Below are 18,881 nucleotides of genomic sequence, written 5' to 3'. Positions count from 1 at the left end.
GGGATTCCCAAGCACACATCCGGTGCTCTCAGCCGATTTGCATGGGTGTGATGGTGCCTGGGGTCTGGGGCAGCCAGGACCCAGCAACCCAGGGCTTTGAGCTCCCAGCTCTCTGATGGCTCCTTTCCTTCGTGGGGCATGTTTGGTCTCTCCTTGGGCTGCAGGGTCTTCTCAGTGCTGGGGGTGCTTGGCCCTATCTGCCTGTTCTCTGCTTTTGAGGATGCAGCCTCTGGGTTTCCCAGGGACCGGCCGTGGTAGAGATCTGGCTGGGAACCAAGTGCCTGATGTCCAGCCTGGATGAAGCTGGGGTAAAGTTGGCTGGCCAGGGAGCCGCAGGGGCTCCTGCCCTGGCTGTTCTCCTGGGACTCTTGGGCCCCGAGTGATCTCGGCTTCCTGGGAAGCAGCAGGGGCTTGTCCTGCATTTTGTTTTCCACCCAGGAAATCCTGGCCTTCCCTTGCAATGTCTGGGTGGGCCAGCGCCGAGCGGAGTGCTGAGACAGTCCTGCCAGCACCCCGCGCTGCCCTGGCCTCTGGACTTGTTCCCAGCTGCAGAGCCGTGAGCGGCTCGTGTGTCCCGGCTGGCAGAGGGCCTGATCTCTCGGCACCTGCGCTGTCACTCAGGGCAGCAGAGTGCCCGGACCTGTGCTGTTGGGCAGAGCCCATCTGGAGTGTACTCTCCAAGGGGTGGCGTCGCTGGGCCCTTCTTTCTGCTGCTGTCTCCGAGGGTCCGGGTCTGGAAGGCCCTCAAAGGCCTGGGCCAGTAAGTGACTGCTCCTCCTCCTTCCTTCCTTCCCAGATACTGGGTGACCCAAACGCTGCTCGTTACGTCCATGGCATCGGCGTCCACTGGTACCTGGATTTCATCGCTCCCGTAGAGGACACCTTGTTACCGACCCATGACCTCTTCCCTGATTACTTCATCTTGGCCACAGAGGCCTGCATTGGGTCCCACTTCTGGGAGAGGGACGTTATCCTGGGCTGCTGGGATCGGGGGAACCAGTACAGCCACAGCATCCTGACGGTAAGGCCCGCTCGGGTCCCCCACACAGGCTGCCTCGGGAGCATCTCCCGCCCTGTCCCCTGCCTCCAGCTGAGCATCTCTGCCATCCCCTCACAGAACCTGAACAACTTCGTCACCGGCTGGATCGACTGGAACCTGGCCCTGGACCTGGAGGGGGGCCCCAACTGGGTCCAGAACTTTGTGGACAGCCCGGTCATCGTGGACAGGAAAAAGGATCTCTTCTACAAGCAGCCCATGTTCTACCACTTGGGGCATTTCAGGTGAGCTGGGGCATTCCTGGTCAGGGCTGCAGAGATTGTGCCCACAGCCGGCTCAGTACACGTGTGCTGGTGAGTTAACTCCCAGGGTCAAAAGAGTCACAGGTGTGTTAAAGCAGCAAAGAGTCCTGTGGCACCTTATAGACTAACAGACGTTTTGGAGCATGAGCTTTCGTGGGTGAATCCCCACTTCGCTGGATGCAAGAGTGTGGGTATGTGTGTTAAACACTTTTCCAGTCCAGCCCAGAAAATGAGATACCAAGAGGCCCGGGTTTTCTCCGAGGGACCTCAGTTTACTCGATTTCTTGGCCAACACCCAAACCCTTTGTTCTAAAGTTGAAAGTTTGTTGATTAAACACAAGGAAGAACAATAAGTTAAAAGAAACATTTATACAGAAACCGAAATTGGGTGATTATGCGAAACAAACTTAATTAAAACCTTGAACGTTTTTCTCCTTTGAGAGGCAAAATCTAAAAATAAAAAACTAAGAACAACTTTCTTTGAGGGAAAGGAAAGGGTTAATGCTGATCTGCAAAGGGTATTCCCGTCTCCTGTTTCTAACAGGCAGGCAGCCTGCTGGGCGACTGGAAGCTGAAGTTCTCCCGCTCCCCCCCAGTTTCTTTGTAAGAACCCCCCCAAAGGGGAAAACGTGGCTGGCCTGCCTGGTTTATTCCCGCATTATTTTGCCCACCAATTAGGCCTAACATTTGACACACCAATTTTGCTTTATTAATGTTCGGTTCCACATTTTCTGTTCTTTAACCTGCGTCATTTTAACACTGCTCTTGGGTGATGCTAGGAGGCCCTTTGCGTTTGGGCTCATGTGCTTTGTGTCTTTTGGGTTTTGTGCACCTGTTGATTCAATTTAATGATTGAAAACAGCGTGAGCTATTTCCTGGTTCACGCCCGATCCGGCAGGGTTCTAGGTTACGCTGACACCTCGGGAAGTTGTGCAGCCTTTTTACGCTGGAGCTCACAACTGGGATAAATTTTAGGTCCAATAATGACAGCAGTGCCCAGTGAGCCAGGCTCTGCTCCCTCTCACCCCAGGCTGCAGCCGTTGGCCCAGCCTTGTCTCTGGGGGCTGTTGCTTTCCTTCCCCCTGTGCTCACCGCTCCCTCTTGTCTGTGCAGCAAGTTCATCCCCGAGGGCTCCCAGCGCGTCGGGCTGGTTGTCTCCAAGAAGAGCTGCAAGTGCAGCATGGAGTACGCAGCCTTCCTGCGCCCGGATGGCGCCGCCGTGGTTGTGGTCCTGAACAGGTGCGTGGCTGGGCCTGGAGTGTGGGAGCCTCGTCCAGAAAGGGAGTGGGGCAGGGGCTTAGGGAGTCGGTGCTGGGAAGGGAGTTGGGAGCCCAGAGCTGGCCTTTGGGGCAGGCAGGAGGAAAGAGACTTGGAGATAACCAGGCTACTCACTGTGCACTGCAAGAACAGCGCTGGTGGGGGCAGAGGAGGGCCAAGCCGCTGGCCTGAGCATTAGCAGGTGCCCCCAGCCCTGCAGGAGGCACGTACCCTGCTCCCATGAGCTCACAGTACAATCAGGGAGACTGGGGAACCCTGGAAGCAGCTGGTGGGGGGGAGGCACTGAACCCATGGTGGGTGAGAGCTCGGTTGGTCACACTCACTGATCCTCATCCGGAGCGGGGCCTGGGAGCAGGGGGAGGTTAGCTGTGGTCCCTTCACTTTGCTCCTGCGGCCCAGATGGCACTGACAGGCAGTCAGTGGTGGAGCTGGCTCTGCTGGGCAGCCATGCAGTCTGACTGACTTGCCCCTCGCCCCCCAGGTACTCCACGGACGTGCCGTTCAGGATCTCAGACCCAGGCGTTGGCTTCATTGAGGCTGTGGCTCCGGCTGACTCCATCCAGACCTACCTGTGGAGACGGCAGTGAGGGGGCCTGGGGCAGAGGAAGGGGGGGGCGGGGGGAGGACTTTGCATGCCGCTCTGGAGAGTCGCTGTGGGGCCATTCCAGGCAGGGCTGGGTGGAGCCCTGAGGGGGACAGGGAGGCCAGCGCTCACCTAGATCTGCCCCTTGCAAAGCACAGCACCTGGGCAGGGGCAGAGCTGAGCCCCAAGCCTGCAGCATGTCTAGAACCAGGTGGGCCCTACTGGACCAGGGGACAGAGGGAGCCGGGCTCCCTTTGCCCCACAGGAGTGGAGAGCCACGTGCTGTAACCACGATCGCTGCTGCTCTGCCAAACAGCAGCCGTCTCTGGCTCTCTCTGCCCCGCCTTCCCCCCCCCCCCCCCCCGGCTGCGAGCGGCGTGGGTGCCTGTCTGGAGCTTTACATCAACCGGGAGTTAAAACCCCACCGCCTCTCTCCTCCCATGTGCTGCGCCCCTGGCCTGCCCCCGCTCCAGTGACACTTCCTTGGGTGCCTCTGGGGCAGGACCCGGCTTGAACCAAGGAGACCGGAACAGCTGGGTCTGGAGGGGAAAGACCCCTGAGTATGCTGGGAAATAGTCTCCTTTATAAACCCCCTGCTGGAGGCTCAGTCCGCAGGGTGGTAAGCGAGGCCCCTGGGCCAGGACGGTGGCTTCATGCGGAGATCCAATGGGCAGGTGTTGCGCAGCCGCCAGGAGCCATTACCCCTGGGCTGAGCACTGCTCACTGGTCTGCACTTTGGGGCAGGTGCCACAGCTGGCTCCCAACCTCCTGCTGGCTTGCTGGGCTGCCTGTTCTGCTGCCGTCTGTCAGCATCTCTGGCCTTCCCCCATCGGGCTGCAAGATATGGAATCGCAGGGAGCTCCTTGAGGTTGGCCTCCCACCCCAGACAGTGGCTGATAACTGGAAGCGGGGGATCACAGACCAGAGCCCAGTCTCGTTCAGCCTCTGGGCCCTGCATTCCTTGTCTCTCTGTGACAGAATCGGGCTCCAATGGGGCATGCTGGATGCTGTTCCACCCCCACCAGGCTCCCCAGGCCAGGGACTTTGCCTGGCAGAATTCATGCTGTGGATGGTGCTGTATACTCTGAATAATTGTTGACTAGCAAGGGGTGCAGTGGCCCAGGGAACATGCTGCTCTGACAGCACCTGCCCCAGGGCTGGCAGGCCTGAGGGAGAAGAAATAGGGAATGGGTGAGAGAGCGTCTTTACCTTTTCTGCAAATAGCAGAGCAAGGGCCCAGCAGATGAAATTGAAAGGAAATAAATGTTCAAAGTACATAAAAAGAAATAATTTTAACAGGGTGCATAATTTACCTGTGGCACTCACTGCCACAAGATTTCACTGAGGCCAAGAGCTGATAGGATTCCAAAAAAGCATTAGCCATTTATATGGGTACTGATTAACACCCATAGTTATATTTCAAGAGGATAAAACCAAAGCTTGGACAAAATCTAACCCCTCCTGCTTCCGAGTGTGACCCAGTGACTCACTGCTCTAGGAGGGACGAGCAGACCAATGGCCCCGTGACTGAAGCTGAGCCATTTTGCACGTAAGGCAGGTGTTTCACCACTGGTTTATGTATGAGGAACACAGCATACTTTCCTCCACATTCCACCTCCTACTTTTGGAGCACAGAATGAAATTTCTGAACATTGCTGAGTAATTTGGTTACTTACTTTGAATAAAAATTAATTAAAAATGGTTCCTTTAAGAAGTTTAGCACCTGGTGTCAGACTGTTCTGTGTGTCCTGAATTATCTTGTTCATGGGATAACAGATGCTTCAAACTGCCCACTTCAGACTCCCTGAAAACTGGTGCATTGACTACAGTTGAAGACTTTTTTGTTTTGGTTTGTTTTTTTTTAAAGAAGATTAATGGTCATTTTTTGGCAGTGGTCTTCATAACTGCAAGTTTCTTCAACAGGGACTGACAACTAATCAACTTCTGCAGAGAGTTCCGTACACAACGGCTGGCTCCCATCTCCTTTGGCTCAGTGGCAGCGAAGCTGAAAGTGCCCTCAGCAAAGATGCTATCTTTCAAAATGACCCATGGTAACGAAGCCAACCTGCCCTTAGGGATGCTGGTGGGGCTGGACAGCAGAGAGACTGTCAGTCCTAAAGAAACAAATGGCTTTGAAAAACTCCTTGTTTCACCCAATCTGCTCACCAGGGAGGGGAACAGGGGGAAGCTTCAGGGTGGACGTGGGCTTGCATGCACACAGAGGAGTGTGAGATGAACCGGGTGTGAGCAAGGGACTTGGGGGAAAATGGCCTGTGTGCTCTGGCTACTTTGCACTGCTCCAGAGTGGGGTGCACAGCCAAAGTGCTGTGGTGAAGCTGCCCCATCAATGAAATGTTGAAGGTTGATGCACCCCATCACCTCATTTGCAGCATCACCTCATTTGCAGTATCACTAGTAATGTTTAGTTCCCATGGTAAGTTTGTAGTAATAACAGAAAGCAGGGAAACCACCAGCTGCAATCTGTTGAAATGGTGGGGGTGGGGGTGTCACAACCTGCAAATGTTACAGGGATGTTGCAATTATCGCCAAGCTGGGCATTATAAACCCAGGAAATCCTGAGGTGAAGAAAGTTAAAAGCAATCGCCACGTGTTCCTTAAGGCTTGGGAATGCAGAATTTAAGGTTTGCAAACATCTCTAACTCCAGCCTTCAGCAACAGGATGAAACAAAGGGAGAAAATCTGATATGTCTAAATCTGTTTAATCTAAGTGGGAACCGCAAGTGTTGTTACGCAGGGATCAGTGTGTGGCTCTTGCATGATGTCACTACAGGGCGGGCCGCACATTTGTTTGGGTGCTGTAAGCTGGGCATTTCCAGCCCCTAATAACCATGTCTGGATTGCGTTTCTGTTTAACCTTCACTTGGCCTTTCCTGGGTTTGTGACGCTTGTGTCCCCGTAACGGTTTTAAGACACTGACACGCACTCAACCTCACCTCCACATTCAGCTGGGACTCCTGGAATGTATGTTCTGGGGGATTTTACCCCATCCTCTGACATGGTCCGAGACCAGCTGTAAGACTGGACCATGTGTCCGGCCAGATCTGCGGGAGGGGTTCTAGGGAATGATCTGCCCCAAGCCCCAAAGGGCTGGAAGGGGCAGGAATCTCATCCTCTTGACCTGCTCCCTGCCCCTGGAGTGGGTGAAAAGCCAAAGATTTGCAAGTGCTGCCGGGGGATTTGAAGGTTACGTTGGAGCAAGTGTTGAGAGATCCTCCCTGGATTCCCCCTCACGTTCGTGCAGAGCCAGGGACGTGCCCTGTCACCAGGACTGAGCAGGGAATGATCACTGAGTGCAAGGCAGGTGTCACCATATCCCTGTCAGCTCTGTAGAGCAGGGCAAAGCCTGTTGGTTCCTGTCGCCTCAGCAGCCTGCTGCACAGGTGCCACTCTGGCTTTGCTGGCCGGCAGCCAGTGGCTCGGGCTGAATCGCCAGGTGAGCAGGGCTGGTCGTGTGACTCGGGGGGGGTGCCAGGGCCCCTGGGGCTGGGCTGAGGGGAGCAGGGGAACGGAAGGTGCGTGGGCTGTTTTCTGAGCACCACAGCAGCCCTCTCGGGGGTGAGTTGGGGAAATGGGCACAGAGAGGTGAGAGCCCATGGCCGGGCAGTGGCCTTGGGGCCTGGAGTAGCCAGGGGGCTACACCAGTGATGGAGGTGGGGGTGCTTTGACCTTCCTGCCCTGGTATGTTCTGTGGGTCGGTCAGTGGCCTGCTGCCTGCCTGGCTCTGGACCGTGGAGCAGGGCCGTGCACTGAGCCGCGCTTTGGAGCCATTATTAAAGTCACTTTCCTAAAGCAGAATTGCTGCCCTGGGAATGGGCTGGGCCCCAAGCCCCCGTCCAGCTTCAGGGGAGACCAAGAGGCCTTCTCCCTGGCTGACCCGGCCCGGCCGGAGCGCCTGAGCCATCAGGCAGGCAGGTAGAGACAAGCTGAGGGGCTGGTTACAATGCATCTCTGAGATGGGGCTTGGCAGAAGGCTGAGGTGGGGTCGGGACAAGGGGCTTCTCTCTGGAGGGTCACATTCCACACGAAGCCTCCCTGGAGATTTCACAGCGCCCCCCCCCCCCCCCCGCCTTCCTAGGACGTGTTGGCCTGGCTGCAGCCTGCCAGTCGGCTGCATCCTGTGCGCTGGCCTCCCTAAGGATCCCCGCGGCTGCTCCATCATGGGCTGGTTCCTTCTCATCCAGACAGCGCCCGGGGTGGCAGGTAAGCGCTTGTGATGCGTCGTGTGTGACCCAGGGGGAGGGTCCCTCCTGGGGGCAGCTCAGCCTCTGCGCTTCGTCCCCGGGACCTGTGCGCTCCTGCGGAGCTGCCCCATCAGTCCCCATCTCATGCCCGTGATGCCCACGCTGCAGGCATCTGTAACATTCGTGCTTTCAGGTCCCCAAATGCTCAGAGTGCAAGGGGGATGGTCCCTGACTTGAGGCTGGAGGGACATCCAGGAAAGAGAGTAGGGATGGTGGGGGGCAAGGACCCAGAGGAAGACCAGGACATGGGAGAGAGGGGATGGGGGTCAGGATGCAGTGGGGTGTGAGCTAGCACATGAGGTGCAGACAGGTGGGGGGGGGGCTAGGAAAACGGGGCCAGATGGAGGGTGGGGGATAGGCCACGGGGAGGCAGAATGCTAGAGAATCAGGCCAATGCGGGGGGGGGGGTAGGAGCCTGGGGCATAGAGGCACTGGGGAAGGGAGCAGATCTCAGTGGGGCAGGAGGCAGATGAGGTGAATGACACAACCTGGGTGGCAGATGGGCAGGGACATGGGGAGAAATGGGGGGCAGGGGCAGAGGGCTGGGGGGAGCAGGACAAAGGTCTCTCTGGGTAGGGGTGGCTCTAGGTATTTTGCCGCCCCAAGCACGGCAGGCAGGCTGCCTTCGGCGGCTTGCCTGCGGGAGGTCCCCGGTCCCGCGGATTTGGCGGCACGCCTGCGGGAGGGCCGCCGAAGCCACGGGACCAGCGGACCCTCTGCAGGCAAGCCACCGAAGGCAGCCTGCCTGCTGCCCTCGCGGCGACCGGCAGAGCACCCCCCGTGGCTTGCTGCCCCAGGCACGGGCTTGGCGTGCTGGGGCCTGGAGCCGCCCCTGTCTCTGGGTCTCCCACAACCCTGTCTGGGCAGAGCACGGGGCACTGGGTGCATCTACCTGAGAGTGCAGTCGTCCCCCGCCCCCCTTGTATGGAGCTGAACGTGCAGCCCATCCCTGCAGCCCGTGTCCCAGCGGGGTCTGCAGCAGCGCGTGGGCCAAGGGAGGCAGGCGTTTGGCTGCCAGCGCAGGGCGCTCCCAGAGTCACGCCAGCTGCACCTTGCACGAGGACTGGCTGAGTGCAGCGTGTCGCTGGGTGGCCGCACAAGCTCTTCAGAGCATCTGGAGCCACTCACGGGGCTGAGGGGTGGGTTCTGCGCCAGCCCCCCATGACTGGTGTCAGAGCCAGCCGGCAGGAGTAGCAGGCTCCAGGGGGCCACTTCTGCAGGGGGGGGAGGGTGCTGGCGCTGAGCCTCCTGCTGGGGCAGGCGGGTGGGGTGGCTCACGTTTGGGTCAGGTTGTGTGTGGCTCAAATGGAAATGCAGGGAACTCCCCGGGCTCCAGGGCCCAGCACGGCACAGCAGCCAGTAATGCAAACCAGGGCTTGGGGCTTGCTGCCTTGGGGATCTGCATCCCCTCGCCGCTGGCCCTGCATCGGGCCCTGCGTGCACAGACACCCCCAAGGGGCCCTGCCTGGCTGGGAGCCCCTGGGCCAGGGCAGTTTGCTGGCAGAGGTCACCTGACGCAGAGGTGACATGCACTAGTGGTGCTATAAAACAGTGACCCAGCAGGGGGCGCAGTGGCCCAGGGAGTGCGTGGCCCAGACCCTTGGCTCCCTGCCCGGGGCAGGTGAGTGTCCCGGTGGGCACAGTGGGGCGATGGCCGGGGCGGGGTGGGTGGGACGCCCGCCGCCGCGAGGTGCATTGGTGGGAGGAGAGGGAGGAAGAAAGGGCCCTAAGCTGCAAAATCAAATCCAGATTCTCCCCCAGCCCCCCATGTGGGCATCAGTGTGGCAGGGGGCTGGGCCCTCTCTCATTGGGGGGGGGGCTGGGCAGACCTTGGGGCTGGAGGTCATTAGAAAATCCAGCTTTCCCAGCCCCGCCCAGCTGCTGGGGGGATGGAATAACCCAGTGAGGCCCCTGGGGGTGGGGGGGGACCGTGGAACCAGACAGCAGCCTGTGCTCCAGCACGCTCGATGCGGATCACATCGTACTATGGGGCTGGACTCTGCCCTGTCCGGTTGGGGGCAAAGGGGGCACAGGGCTGGGGGGTGGGTGGGTTTATGACTGGGATCGTTTGGGGGGGGGTGTAGGGAGCCCCCCCGTGATCGATGAACCCGCCACAGCTCCTCTCGCTGGGTGTCTGATGGCGCCAGTTCAGCCAGAGCCTCCTTTCTCCAGCTGCTCCTGTGATGCTGCTCCATGAAGAGCCCGGGGGCCAGAGAAGCGGCTGGCAGCAAGGAGGCGCCAGCCAGTTGACTAAGAGCCTTGCTGGGATGTAATGTCTCAATGGCCATGGCAGCCCCAGGCAGGACGGTGGCTCTGCTAAGCTAGACACTGAACTCACGGGCTGCAAGAAAGCCTCCAAAACGTGCCCCAGTGCCAGTAAGACAGCAGCGTCTGGGTCTGCAGAACTGGGACCACTAGCTTTGCCGAGCATGCGCTGCCCGTCCCCTCGATGGGGCTCACCCCGGTACCCTGTGCCAGCGTGTAGCCGATCTCCTATTTGTCGGCTCACCAGATGGAGCACGTGGGGAGGAGCACGGTGTGAACAGCTGCAGTGCATGCCAGCTTATTGCGGCACCAAGAGTGGGCAGGCATGGGAGAGCCATCCCCACCCACCCAAGACAGAGCCTAGCCAAGCCCACAGAGTGGAGTGAGCTGCATGGTCATATTTTGCACCAGTGTCTGAGAGGGTGTCTCACGGGTGGCGCTTATTCTGTGTGTGGCGCTTGGCAGAGTACCACCCCCATCATCTGTCGCCTGAGCGACACCCAGACAGAACCTCATGCCACCCCATGCACTTGGAGCAGCCTCCCGATGGAGACTGCCAGTGTGTGATGAAGTGGGACTGTTCTTAATGTTTCCTCTGAATACTATGTGGGTGCCTCAGTTTCCCCTGTGCAGTTCTTAAGTCTCCAGTGTGCATAAATGGCCGACACGCTGTATCCTGGCAACAAATGGCCGGGGCCCTTCCCCCCTGCAAGGGGATGGCTAAAGGTGAACAAAGAGATCAGGTGACCTCCTGGCCTGGGAAAGAGACAAAGCCCAGAGAAGGAGGGGCTGGAGGGGGTGTCAGTTGGGAGCTGGCTGGGGACGAGGAGTGAGGGCAGACAGGGTTGTCTGGCTCGCTGGGCCCCAGAATGGACCCGGCTGAGGGGTCCTGTTCTCTGTACCTACAAGCTCTGTTTTAGACCCTGTTCCTGTCATCGAATAAACCTCTGTGTTACTGGCTGGCTGAGAGCCACGTCTGACTGCGAAGTGGGGGGGCAGGACCCTGTGGCTTCCCCAGGACCCCGCCTGGGCGGACTCGCTGTGGGAAGCGCACGGAGGGGCAGGGGATGCTGAATGCTCCAAGGAGAGACCCAGGAGGTGAAGCCGTGGGAGCTTCTTGCCCTGAAGACAGTCTGCTCCAAGGGACTAATGCACTGTCCCTGCTCTGCCGAAGAGCCACAGAGGGAAGAGTCACAATGATCCTGAGGAGGAGCCGGGTGCAGAGGCCCCTGGGCTAGCCAGGCCCCGCAGAGGAGCCGGGTGCAGGGGCCCCCGGGCTAGCTGGGCCCCGCGGAGGAGCCAGGTGCAGAGGCCCCCGGGCTAGCCGGGCCCCGCGGAGGAGCCGGGTGCAGGGGCCCCCGGGCTAGCCGGGCTCCGCGGAGGAGCTGGGTGCAGAGGCCCCTGGGCTAGCCAGGCCCCGTGGAGGAGCTGGGTGCAGAGGCCCCTGGGCTAGCCGGGCCCCGCAGAGACGCTGGGTGCAGAGGCCCCCGAGCTAGCCAGGCCCCGCGGAGGAGCCGGGTGCAGGGGGGAACCCCAAGAAGCCCTTTGTGGAGCTGCGTGTGGGACAGGCTGCGAGTGCCGGATGTTACAGTCGGGCGCAAGGCTGCGTGGGATTTGCAGGCGAGCAGCAGTGGCTGGGCAGGAAGCCAGTGCATGAGGGCGCCAAGGAGAGACGCTCAGTGAGTCTGCCCTGGAAGCCTGCCAGCTCCTGTTTCCTTGAATAGATAATGAGCCGGAGAGGGCTCCCCAGGCCTGCAGAGGCCTGGCTCAGCTGGACCTGCCCAGCGCCCAAACCTGAACCAACTGAGCCCTGGGGTTTCTGCAGCCTTCCCCTTTCCGGCCTGCCCCAGGGAAAGCCCCTTTCCCTGAGCAATGCAGCTGAGTGATTCCTGGGAGCCACCAGGGCCTTGGTGCTGAAGCATCTACACGGCGGTGCACCTGGCCTGCTGCCGGCACCTTTGGGGCGCTCTGACACTGAGCCGCCACAATAATTACAAAGTCCTACTGTGGCCCAGCTGCTCTGCTGGAGCAATGCAACTACGAGCGCCATGCTGGGAGCTCTCAAGCTGTGGGGTGGCTCTGGGGAAAGGGGGCTGGCAGCTGGGAGGGGGGAACCGCCAGGCTAAGGGCACAGGAAGCTCTTGGGGTCTCCTGTCCTGCTGAATAACACAAACAGGCTGCGCTGTCCCCTGCCACCTGGTGCAGAGCTCGACAGGAGCCCGTGGCTGGCATCTGCTTCACACGCCAGGAGAGGTGTCAGGAAGCTGAGTCTTTGGCTGCCTGCTTTGCCCTTTAACCTTTGCCACACCTGCGATGGACTCACCCTTTCTCTGTGCTAGGAAACAACCTACCAGACAAGACCAGCACTGCTGGCTCCAGGCAGGACTGGAGGGGTTCACGTCCCAGAGTTTGCCCTTCGGTGCTGGCCTGGAAGGGCTGGTTCTGCCGCAGTCCATGACAGGTACGCTAGCCAGGGCAGCTGAGACAGCCGGGAATGGGCCAGCACTGACCAGATCTTGGCTCTTTAGAGCAACCGAAAGACACGGGACCTGTTTGTTGTGGCCTGTTTAACTCTTAGGAGAGAGGTGGAGATTGGGGGGGACAGTCAGACCCACCCTCTGCGAACAGCAGCACTGGAAAGTGTGTGTGTGTGGGGGGGGCTTTTATAAACAGTTGTTTTAACAAGGTTGTAAGACCTCTGCCTCCTAGCACAGGGCTTTTCTGAGCTCTCCAGGCGAGCCAGTGGACAGGTTCTTGAGGAGGGAGCTGCTCTCAGGGGTTCCCTGGGAGGCCAGGGCACCTACAACTGCCCATTCCTATTTACAAAGACCGCGAAAGGTAGCCCACGGGCACGAGTGCTGGGGTGACTGTGACGCAGAAGTGCCGGGCAGGCGTATTACCCTCTGGCCGGCCAGCTCCTCGCTATTCACCAAGGGGGTGCGTGGGGTTTCTGCCGAAAGCCGAGAACTAGCTGATTGGTGGGGTTCACGGGAGACGCCAGTGCGGGAGATGGTTGGAGACGTGCAAACCAAAGATTATTAGGTTGCAGAACTGTTGCCGTGAGACTTGTGGCCAGAGGCCAGGTGGGTTTCGGGGTGACTCAGACAATGCTGAGAACCGGAGATGTCTGCAGAGACAGCGCTTGGTTTGCTGTCTAGACTGGGGGAGACTTGAGCATTTACAGAGACCCCCAGGAGAGCTTGGGGGACCCTGAGGCGACAGCCTGAAAAGGGAGGAGAGCAGAAGTGGCACAAACACATTACAGAGGAGAAACTCTGAACTGTCCCCAGGTTTCTGGACTGGGGCCGGGGCCGTTCCTGTGCATCAGGGAAAGTCCACAGGAGGAATTCAGGGGAGATGGAGGGGCAGGCAGGGGGTTCCCCTGAGGGTCCTCTCCCTCTGCCCCAGACTAGCACTCGGGACCTACCCCGCTCCTGGGTTGCGTTGTGTGACCAGAGATTTGCAAATGCTGCTGGGAACATTGGAGCAAAAGTTGCAAAATCCTCCCCAGATTCCCTTTAGAATTCAGCCAGTGCCAGGGAGCCGCCCTCTCCCCGTGACAGACTCTTCTGGCTGAGCAGGTCGGCTCATCTCCTCCCACGGCGCTGCTGCCCCACCAGGCAGGTGCGGCTGCATCCCAGTCTCTTGGGGACTGGGGAGAGAGGCAGAGCAGGACCTGTGGCCTTGGCAGCAGGGGGTCTCTGCTTTGCTGGCTCACCAGGTGAGTGGGGCTAGTCCGGTTAGTTCTGTGCTGGGCGTGGGGGCTGACTGAGGCTGTTCCGGGAAGTGGGAAGCTGCCCACAGGGAATATGGAGCGTGTTCATTAGTTAACCCACACAGGCCTATAGGGAGGCAGGGAGGAGCTGCCCCATTCCACACATGGGCAAACTGGGGCTCTGTGGGAGGCAGAGATTTGTCCAGAGTCCCAGGAGTGTCTAGACCTAGTGAACCCCGAGCTCCCAGGCCCATGCATGACACACTGGGGCAGTGGGAAGGGGAGGCGTGTGCATGGCTGTGCTGCACCGCCTGCCCCACTCCAGAGCTCTGGGACGTGGTGGTGACTTTGACCCTAGGCACAGCCAGTCCCAGAGAAAGGCAGTTGTGGTCGCTGAGCCGACACATTGCTCGGTCCCTTATGTAAGTTATGTTCCTAATGCCAAGCAAGTTCTGCAGCAACACTGTGTACTGCCAGCTGGGGCAATGCTGCATTTGCTGACGCCCAGAGAACGTACCACCAGCAGCGGGCACAGCTCAGCTGGAGACCGGACATGCTTTAGCTGTGGGTGCAATTGTGCAGAGCAGGACTCAGAAACTGAGGTTAAAGGCACCCAATAGCCCCTCTCCCCGGAGCTGAGGGCTCTGGTGCAGCCATCACTTGGGAGCCCTTGTGCATAGCGTCTCCCAAGGTGTCCGGAATGGTTGAGCCATGCCCGCCTGCTGAGCCCTCCCATGGGAATACAGAGCGCCCGCTATTACTGCCCGTCCCATGGAGGCACTTTGTGTTCCAGCCTGAGGACCTGTGCCGGGGATGGGGGCGATGGGAAGACCTGGGGGCTGAGTGGGAAGGTTCACATTCAGAAGTGGGTGAGCGGGAAAGGGAGCCGCTCTGGCGAGCGGCTGGGTGGAGCCGGAGAAGCCAGGGTGGAGCAGGTGTAGGAGTGGAGAGACGCTGCTGGAGCCAGGAGTGGAGCTGGGTAGTGCTTTGAAGGTGAGGGAGAGGCTGGAGCTGGCTGTGCAGGAGGTGGAGGGGGCCTCGCTGGGCAAGGGGGAATCCTGGCCAGAGTCCTAAGTGAAGCAGCTCCCTGGCATTGAGACGGGCAGAAGGGGAGCGAGCTGAGATCGGGGGAGAGGTGTGACAAAGTGGGACTGTTCTTAATGTTTCCTTGGAATACTGTGTGGGTGCCTCAGTTTCCCCTATGCATTTCTTAAGTCTCCAGTGTGCATAAATGGCCGACGCTCTGTATCCTGGCAACAAATGGCTGGGGCCCTTCCCCCCTGCAAGGGGATGGCTAAAGGTGAACAAAGAGATCAGGTGACCTCCTGGCCTGGGAAAGAGACAAAGCCCAGAGAAGGAGGGGCTGGAGGGGGTGTCAGTTTGGGGCTGGCTGGGGACGGGAAGTGAGGGCAGACGTGGGGGTCTGGCTCACTGGGCCCCAGAATGGACCCGGCTGAGGGGTCCTGTTCTCTGTACCTACAAGCTCTGTTTTAGCCCATGCTCCTGTCATCTAATAAACCTCTGTGTTACTGGCTGGCTGAGAGTCACGTCTGACTGCGCAGTGGGGGGGCAGGACCCTGTGGCTTCCCCAGGACCCCCCCTGGGCGGACTCACTGTGGGAAGCGCACGGAGGGGCAGGGGATGCTGAATGCTCCAAGGAGAGACCCAGGAGGTGAAGCCGTGTGAGCTTCTTGCCCTGCAGACAGTCTGCTCCATGGGAGAGGAGGCTCCCCAGAGTCCTGCCTGGCTTTGTGGGGAGCAGTCCCAGAGCGTCGTCCGGGGACTCCATGACAAGGTGCCAGCCCAGTGCAGAGATAGGAACCTTTGCTGTGGGGGCAGAGCTGGAGGAAAGTCTGGGTGCCACAAAAGGGAAAGCAGCAGGAACGGGCCAGGCCCTGGCTGCAAGGGGAACTGGGCAGGGCAGACAGGTTATCCTGGGGCCACAGAGCTGACTCAGCCCAAGCCACGCCAGGGGGGCGCAGGTGGAGAGGACTCTGCTGGGGCATCCAGCTCTGTTCCATGACACAGCCTCTTGTGAGCACCTTGCCCTCCCCTTCGCCCCATGTGCTGCTCCAGGAGTCCCTGTGGTGCTGGGCTCGCCTGACTGCTCCTGAGGCTGGAGCTGCTGAGGGCGCAGTGAGTGGGGAGCGAGTGACCCAGCGGCCCCGACACTCACAGCCTCCATCCTGCTTTCAGGCCCAGGTGCCCGGCGCCGTGCTTGCTGGGACTGGCTGTGGGGGTGGCGCTGGGCAGGAAAGGCGCCATGTGGGCCAGGTGTGTCAGCATCATGGGCTGGTTCCTTTTCATCCAGACAGCGCCCGGGGCGGCAGGTAAGTGCTTGTGATGTGTCATGTGTGTGCCCCAGGGGGAGGGTCCCTCCTGGGTGCAGCTCAGCCTCTGCGCTTCTCCTCGGGGTGGGGAGGTGGCATTGTGGGGTATCGGCTAGTGCAGGAGTCTTGGGGGTTGAGAGACCAAACGGGGGTGCTGAGAACCCTGCTGCACCTGGGATGGGTGCCTGGGACTGTGTGGGAGGGACCTCGCTCAGGGACATCCCCAGAGCTCGGAGGAATGGGACTGGTGGGGGGAGGGGATATCCTCTCCCAGGATGGGTGGGGAAGCCCAAACTGTACCCGGAGCCCTGCCCCAGCCCTGTCTGTCTCCCCATCCCTAGGCGGCCGTCCCTGCAATGCCAAGAACTTTGGCCATGGCTTGATGGCGTGTGAGTGCAACGCCTCCTATTGTGACACGCTGGACCCCGTTGTCGTCCCAGCCCTGGGCACGTACGCCAAGTATGAGAGCAGCAAGGCGGGCAGGCGTCTGGAGCGCAGCGAGGGGAGGTTCCAGAGCGACTCCACGGCCCCAGGTATCGGCTTGGGCACAAGGGATGCCAAGGGCAGGGCTGGCCGCTGTCCCGGGCCCTGGCTGCCAGCTGCAGGGCTCTGAGCTGGGCTGCTCTCTGCCCCGCAGATCTGTTGCTGAAGCTGGACACGGCGCAGCGGTACCAGAAAGTGAAGGGCTTTGGTGGGGCTCTCACAGACTCTGCCGCCATGAACATCATGGCCCTGTCCCCGGGTGCCCAGACCAACCTACTCAAGTCGTACTTCTCAGAGGAAGGTGAGTCGTGGGGCTGAGCCCTGGAGATACAGGCATGGTGGGGCGAGCAGGGCTGCTGACCCCCAGGACACAGCAATGCCCACGGGCCAGGTTCCCTCCTCCTACTGTCCTCTCAGCTCTGGGTCCCGGGTCACCTCCTTCCTGTCCCACAGGGATCGAGTACAACCTGGTCCGCATCCCCATGGCCAGCTGTGACTTCTCGGTCCGCCTCTACACCTACGACGACTCCGAGGGGGACTTTGAGCTGAGGAACTTCAGCCTGACTGAGGAGGACACAAAGCTGAAAGTGAGCAGTTCCCTTGGGGAGCAAGGGCCCTGGGCGGGGAGGAGCTGGGGTGGGGAAGGGGGACTGGCTGGGGGGGCACTGGAGGCAGGGAAGGAGGATTGGCTGGGGGGGCGGCGCTGGAAGCGGGGACGGGGGACCGGCTGGGGGGGCGTTGGAAGAGGGGAAGGGGGACTGGCTGGGGGGGCACTGGAAGAGGGGAAGGGGGACTGGCTGGGGGGGCGTTGGAAGAGGGGAAGGGGGACTGGCTGGGGGGGTGGTGGAAGAGGGGAAGGGGGACTGGCTGGGGGGGGCACTGGAGGCAGGGAAGGGGGACTGGCGGGGGGGCACTGGAGGCAGGGAAGGGGGACTGGCGGGGGGGGCACTATAGGCAGGGAAGGGGGACTGGCGGGGGGGGCGGTGCTGGAGGCGGGGAAGGGGGACTGGCGGGGGGGCCGGCGCTGGAAGCGGGGCAGGGGGACTGGCTGGGGGGGCGGTGCTGGAGGCGGGGAAGGGGGACTGGCTGGGGGGGTGTTGGAAGAGGGGAAGGGGGACTGGCGGGGGGGCACTGGAGGCAGGGAAGGGGGACTGGCTGGGGGGGGCGGTGCTGGAGGCGGGGAAGGGGGACTGGCGGGGGGGCGCTGGAGGCAGGGAAGGGGGACTGGCGGGGGGGGGGCACTGGAGGCAGGGAAGGGGAGCCTACCCTGGGGAAGGCGAGGGCAAGGCCTCCGGCACAGGATGGAGCAGGGAGGGACTGTCATGGAGTCCCCGGGCGATGCTCTGGAACTGCTCCCCACCAAGCCAGGCAGGACTCTGGGAGCCTCCTCTCCCTCGGAGCAGCCTGTCTGCAGGGCAAGAAGCTCACACGGCTTCACCTCCCGGGTCTCTCCTTGGAGCATTCAGCATCCTCTGCCCCTCCGTGCGCTTCCCACAGCGAGTCCGCCCAGGGGGGGTCCTGGGGAAGCCACAGGGTCCTGCCCCCCCACTGCGCAGTCAGACGTGACTCTCAGCCAGCCAGTAACACAGAGGTTTATTAGATGACAGGAACAGGGTCTAACACAGAGCTTGTAGGTGCAGAGAACGGGACCCCTCAGCTGGGTCCATTCTGGGGCCCAGTGAGCCAGACCCCCACGTCTGCCCTCACTCCTCGTCCCCAGCCAGCTCCCAACTGACAGAGGGTCTGCCAGAAACTGAGGGCCCCCCACAGTATTCAGAGGAAACATTAGGAACAGTCCCACTTCATCACAGGGACCAGTCTCAGTTCGCTCCTTGGCCAAGCTCCCGGGTCTTGCCTGATGCCAGGTGTTTCCTGTGGCCATCACGGGCTGGGGCTGAGCCCCCCCTTGACACTTGCCCCATCACCATCGCCCTTGTCTCTCCAGCTGATGCTGGCACAGCCCCCTGGGCAGGTGTCTCCCAGCCCCTTCTGGGGGCACTGGGGCCCCTGAGGCCCGTCAAGGCCAGGCTGGCTGGTTGGGTCAGGGCCATGAGGTGTCCCTGGGCCCTGCTCTCACCTGTACAATGACTGAATTCTGCTCAGCCCTCGCCCCAGGGCAGCCTGACATGGGGGCTTCATTTCACAGGAGAGGCTGCGGGTGGAGGGAGGCTCCCGTGGGGCAGGGGGTCTGGAGAGATTCGCTTATGGGGCCACTGCAACACATGATCCCCTGCCTCCCCCTGCTCCTCAGATCCCCATTCTCCAGCATGCCCAGGCCGTGGCCAGGACACCGCTCTCCCTGTATGCCAGTCCCTGGACGTCCCCCACCTGGCTGAAGACCAACGGAGCCATGACAGGCAGGGGCACGCTGAAGGGGAAGCCGGGGGACAAGTATCACAAGACCTGGGCCAACTACTTCATCAGGTAAAGGGCAGCCCGGGGCGGGGGCTCTCCTGGGAGAGGAGCCGGCAGGATGGGGCGGGTCTCTCGGTACAGCTGGCCATGGGGCTGTGCGAGGGAAGGGGCTGGGTGGGTGTTGGGGATGGGGCATCGGAGGAGCGCATGTGAGCTCCCTGAGCCGGCAGAATGACAGTCACAGAAGGGCCCATTGTGAGCATCAGTCTGACCCCCAGTATCGTCCAGCCCAAAGAACTGCCCCCAAACGA

At 60.7% G+C, this 18,881-nt stretch overlaps 1 protein-coding gene across 6 annotated transcripts in view; it reads left to right on the top strand.

Moving 5' to 3' along the window:
- The window catches only part of GBA (glucosylceramidase beta), a 28,692-nt gene that overhangs the window by 6,793 nt on the left and 3,018 nt on the right, over window positions 1-18,881 (top strand). For 3 of the 6 annotated variants that reach the window (XM_044991303.1, XM_044991301.1, XM_044991302.1), the window contains 4 exons: window positions 797-1,021; window positions 1,118-1,281; window positions 2,413-2,538; window positions 3,059-4,879. In XM_044991303.1, coding sequence (XP_044847238.1) covers window positions 797-1,021; window positions 1,118-1,281; window positions 2,413-2,538; window positions 3,059-3,164 — 621 coding nt within the window. In that variant the 3' untranslated portion in view covers window positions 3,165-4,879. Of the gene's footprint in view, window positions 1-796; window positions 1,022-1,117; window positions 1,282-2,412; window positions 2,539-3,058; window positions 4,880-12,033; window positions 12,149-13,271; window positions 13,409-15,598; window positions 15,733-16,073; window positions 16,266-16,369; window positions 16,517-16,668; window positions 16,803-18,466; window positions 18,640-18,881 lie in introns of those variants that run through there. The other 3 variants (XM_044991306.1, XM_044991305.1, XM_044991304.1) reach the window with 3 other exon arrangements.

This window comes from Mauremys mutica, chromosome 17, assembly GCF_020497125.1.
Source record: "Mauremys mutica isolate MM-2020 ecotype Southern chromosome 17, ASM2049712v1, whole genome shotgun sequence".
In the NCBI taxonomy this organism is placed as follows: Eukaryota; Metazoa; Chordata; order Testudines; family Geoemydidae; genus Mauremys; species Mauremys mutica.
The sequence above is the reverse complement of the archived record's forward strand: the minus strand, read 5'-3'. Positions and strand labels throughout refer to the sequence as shown.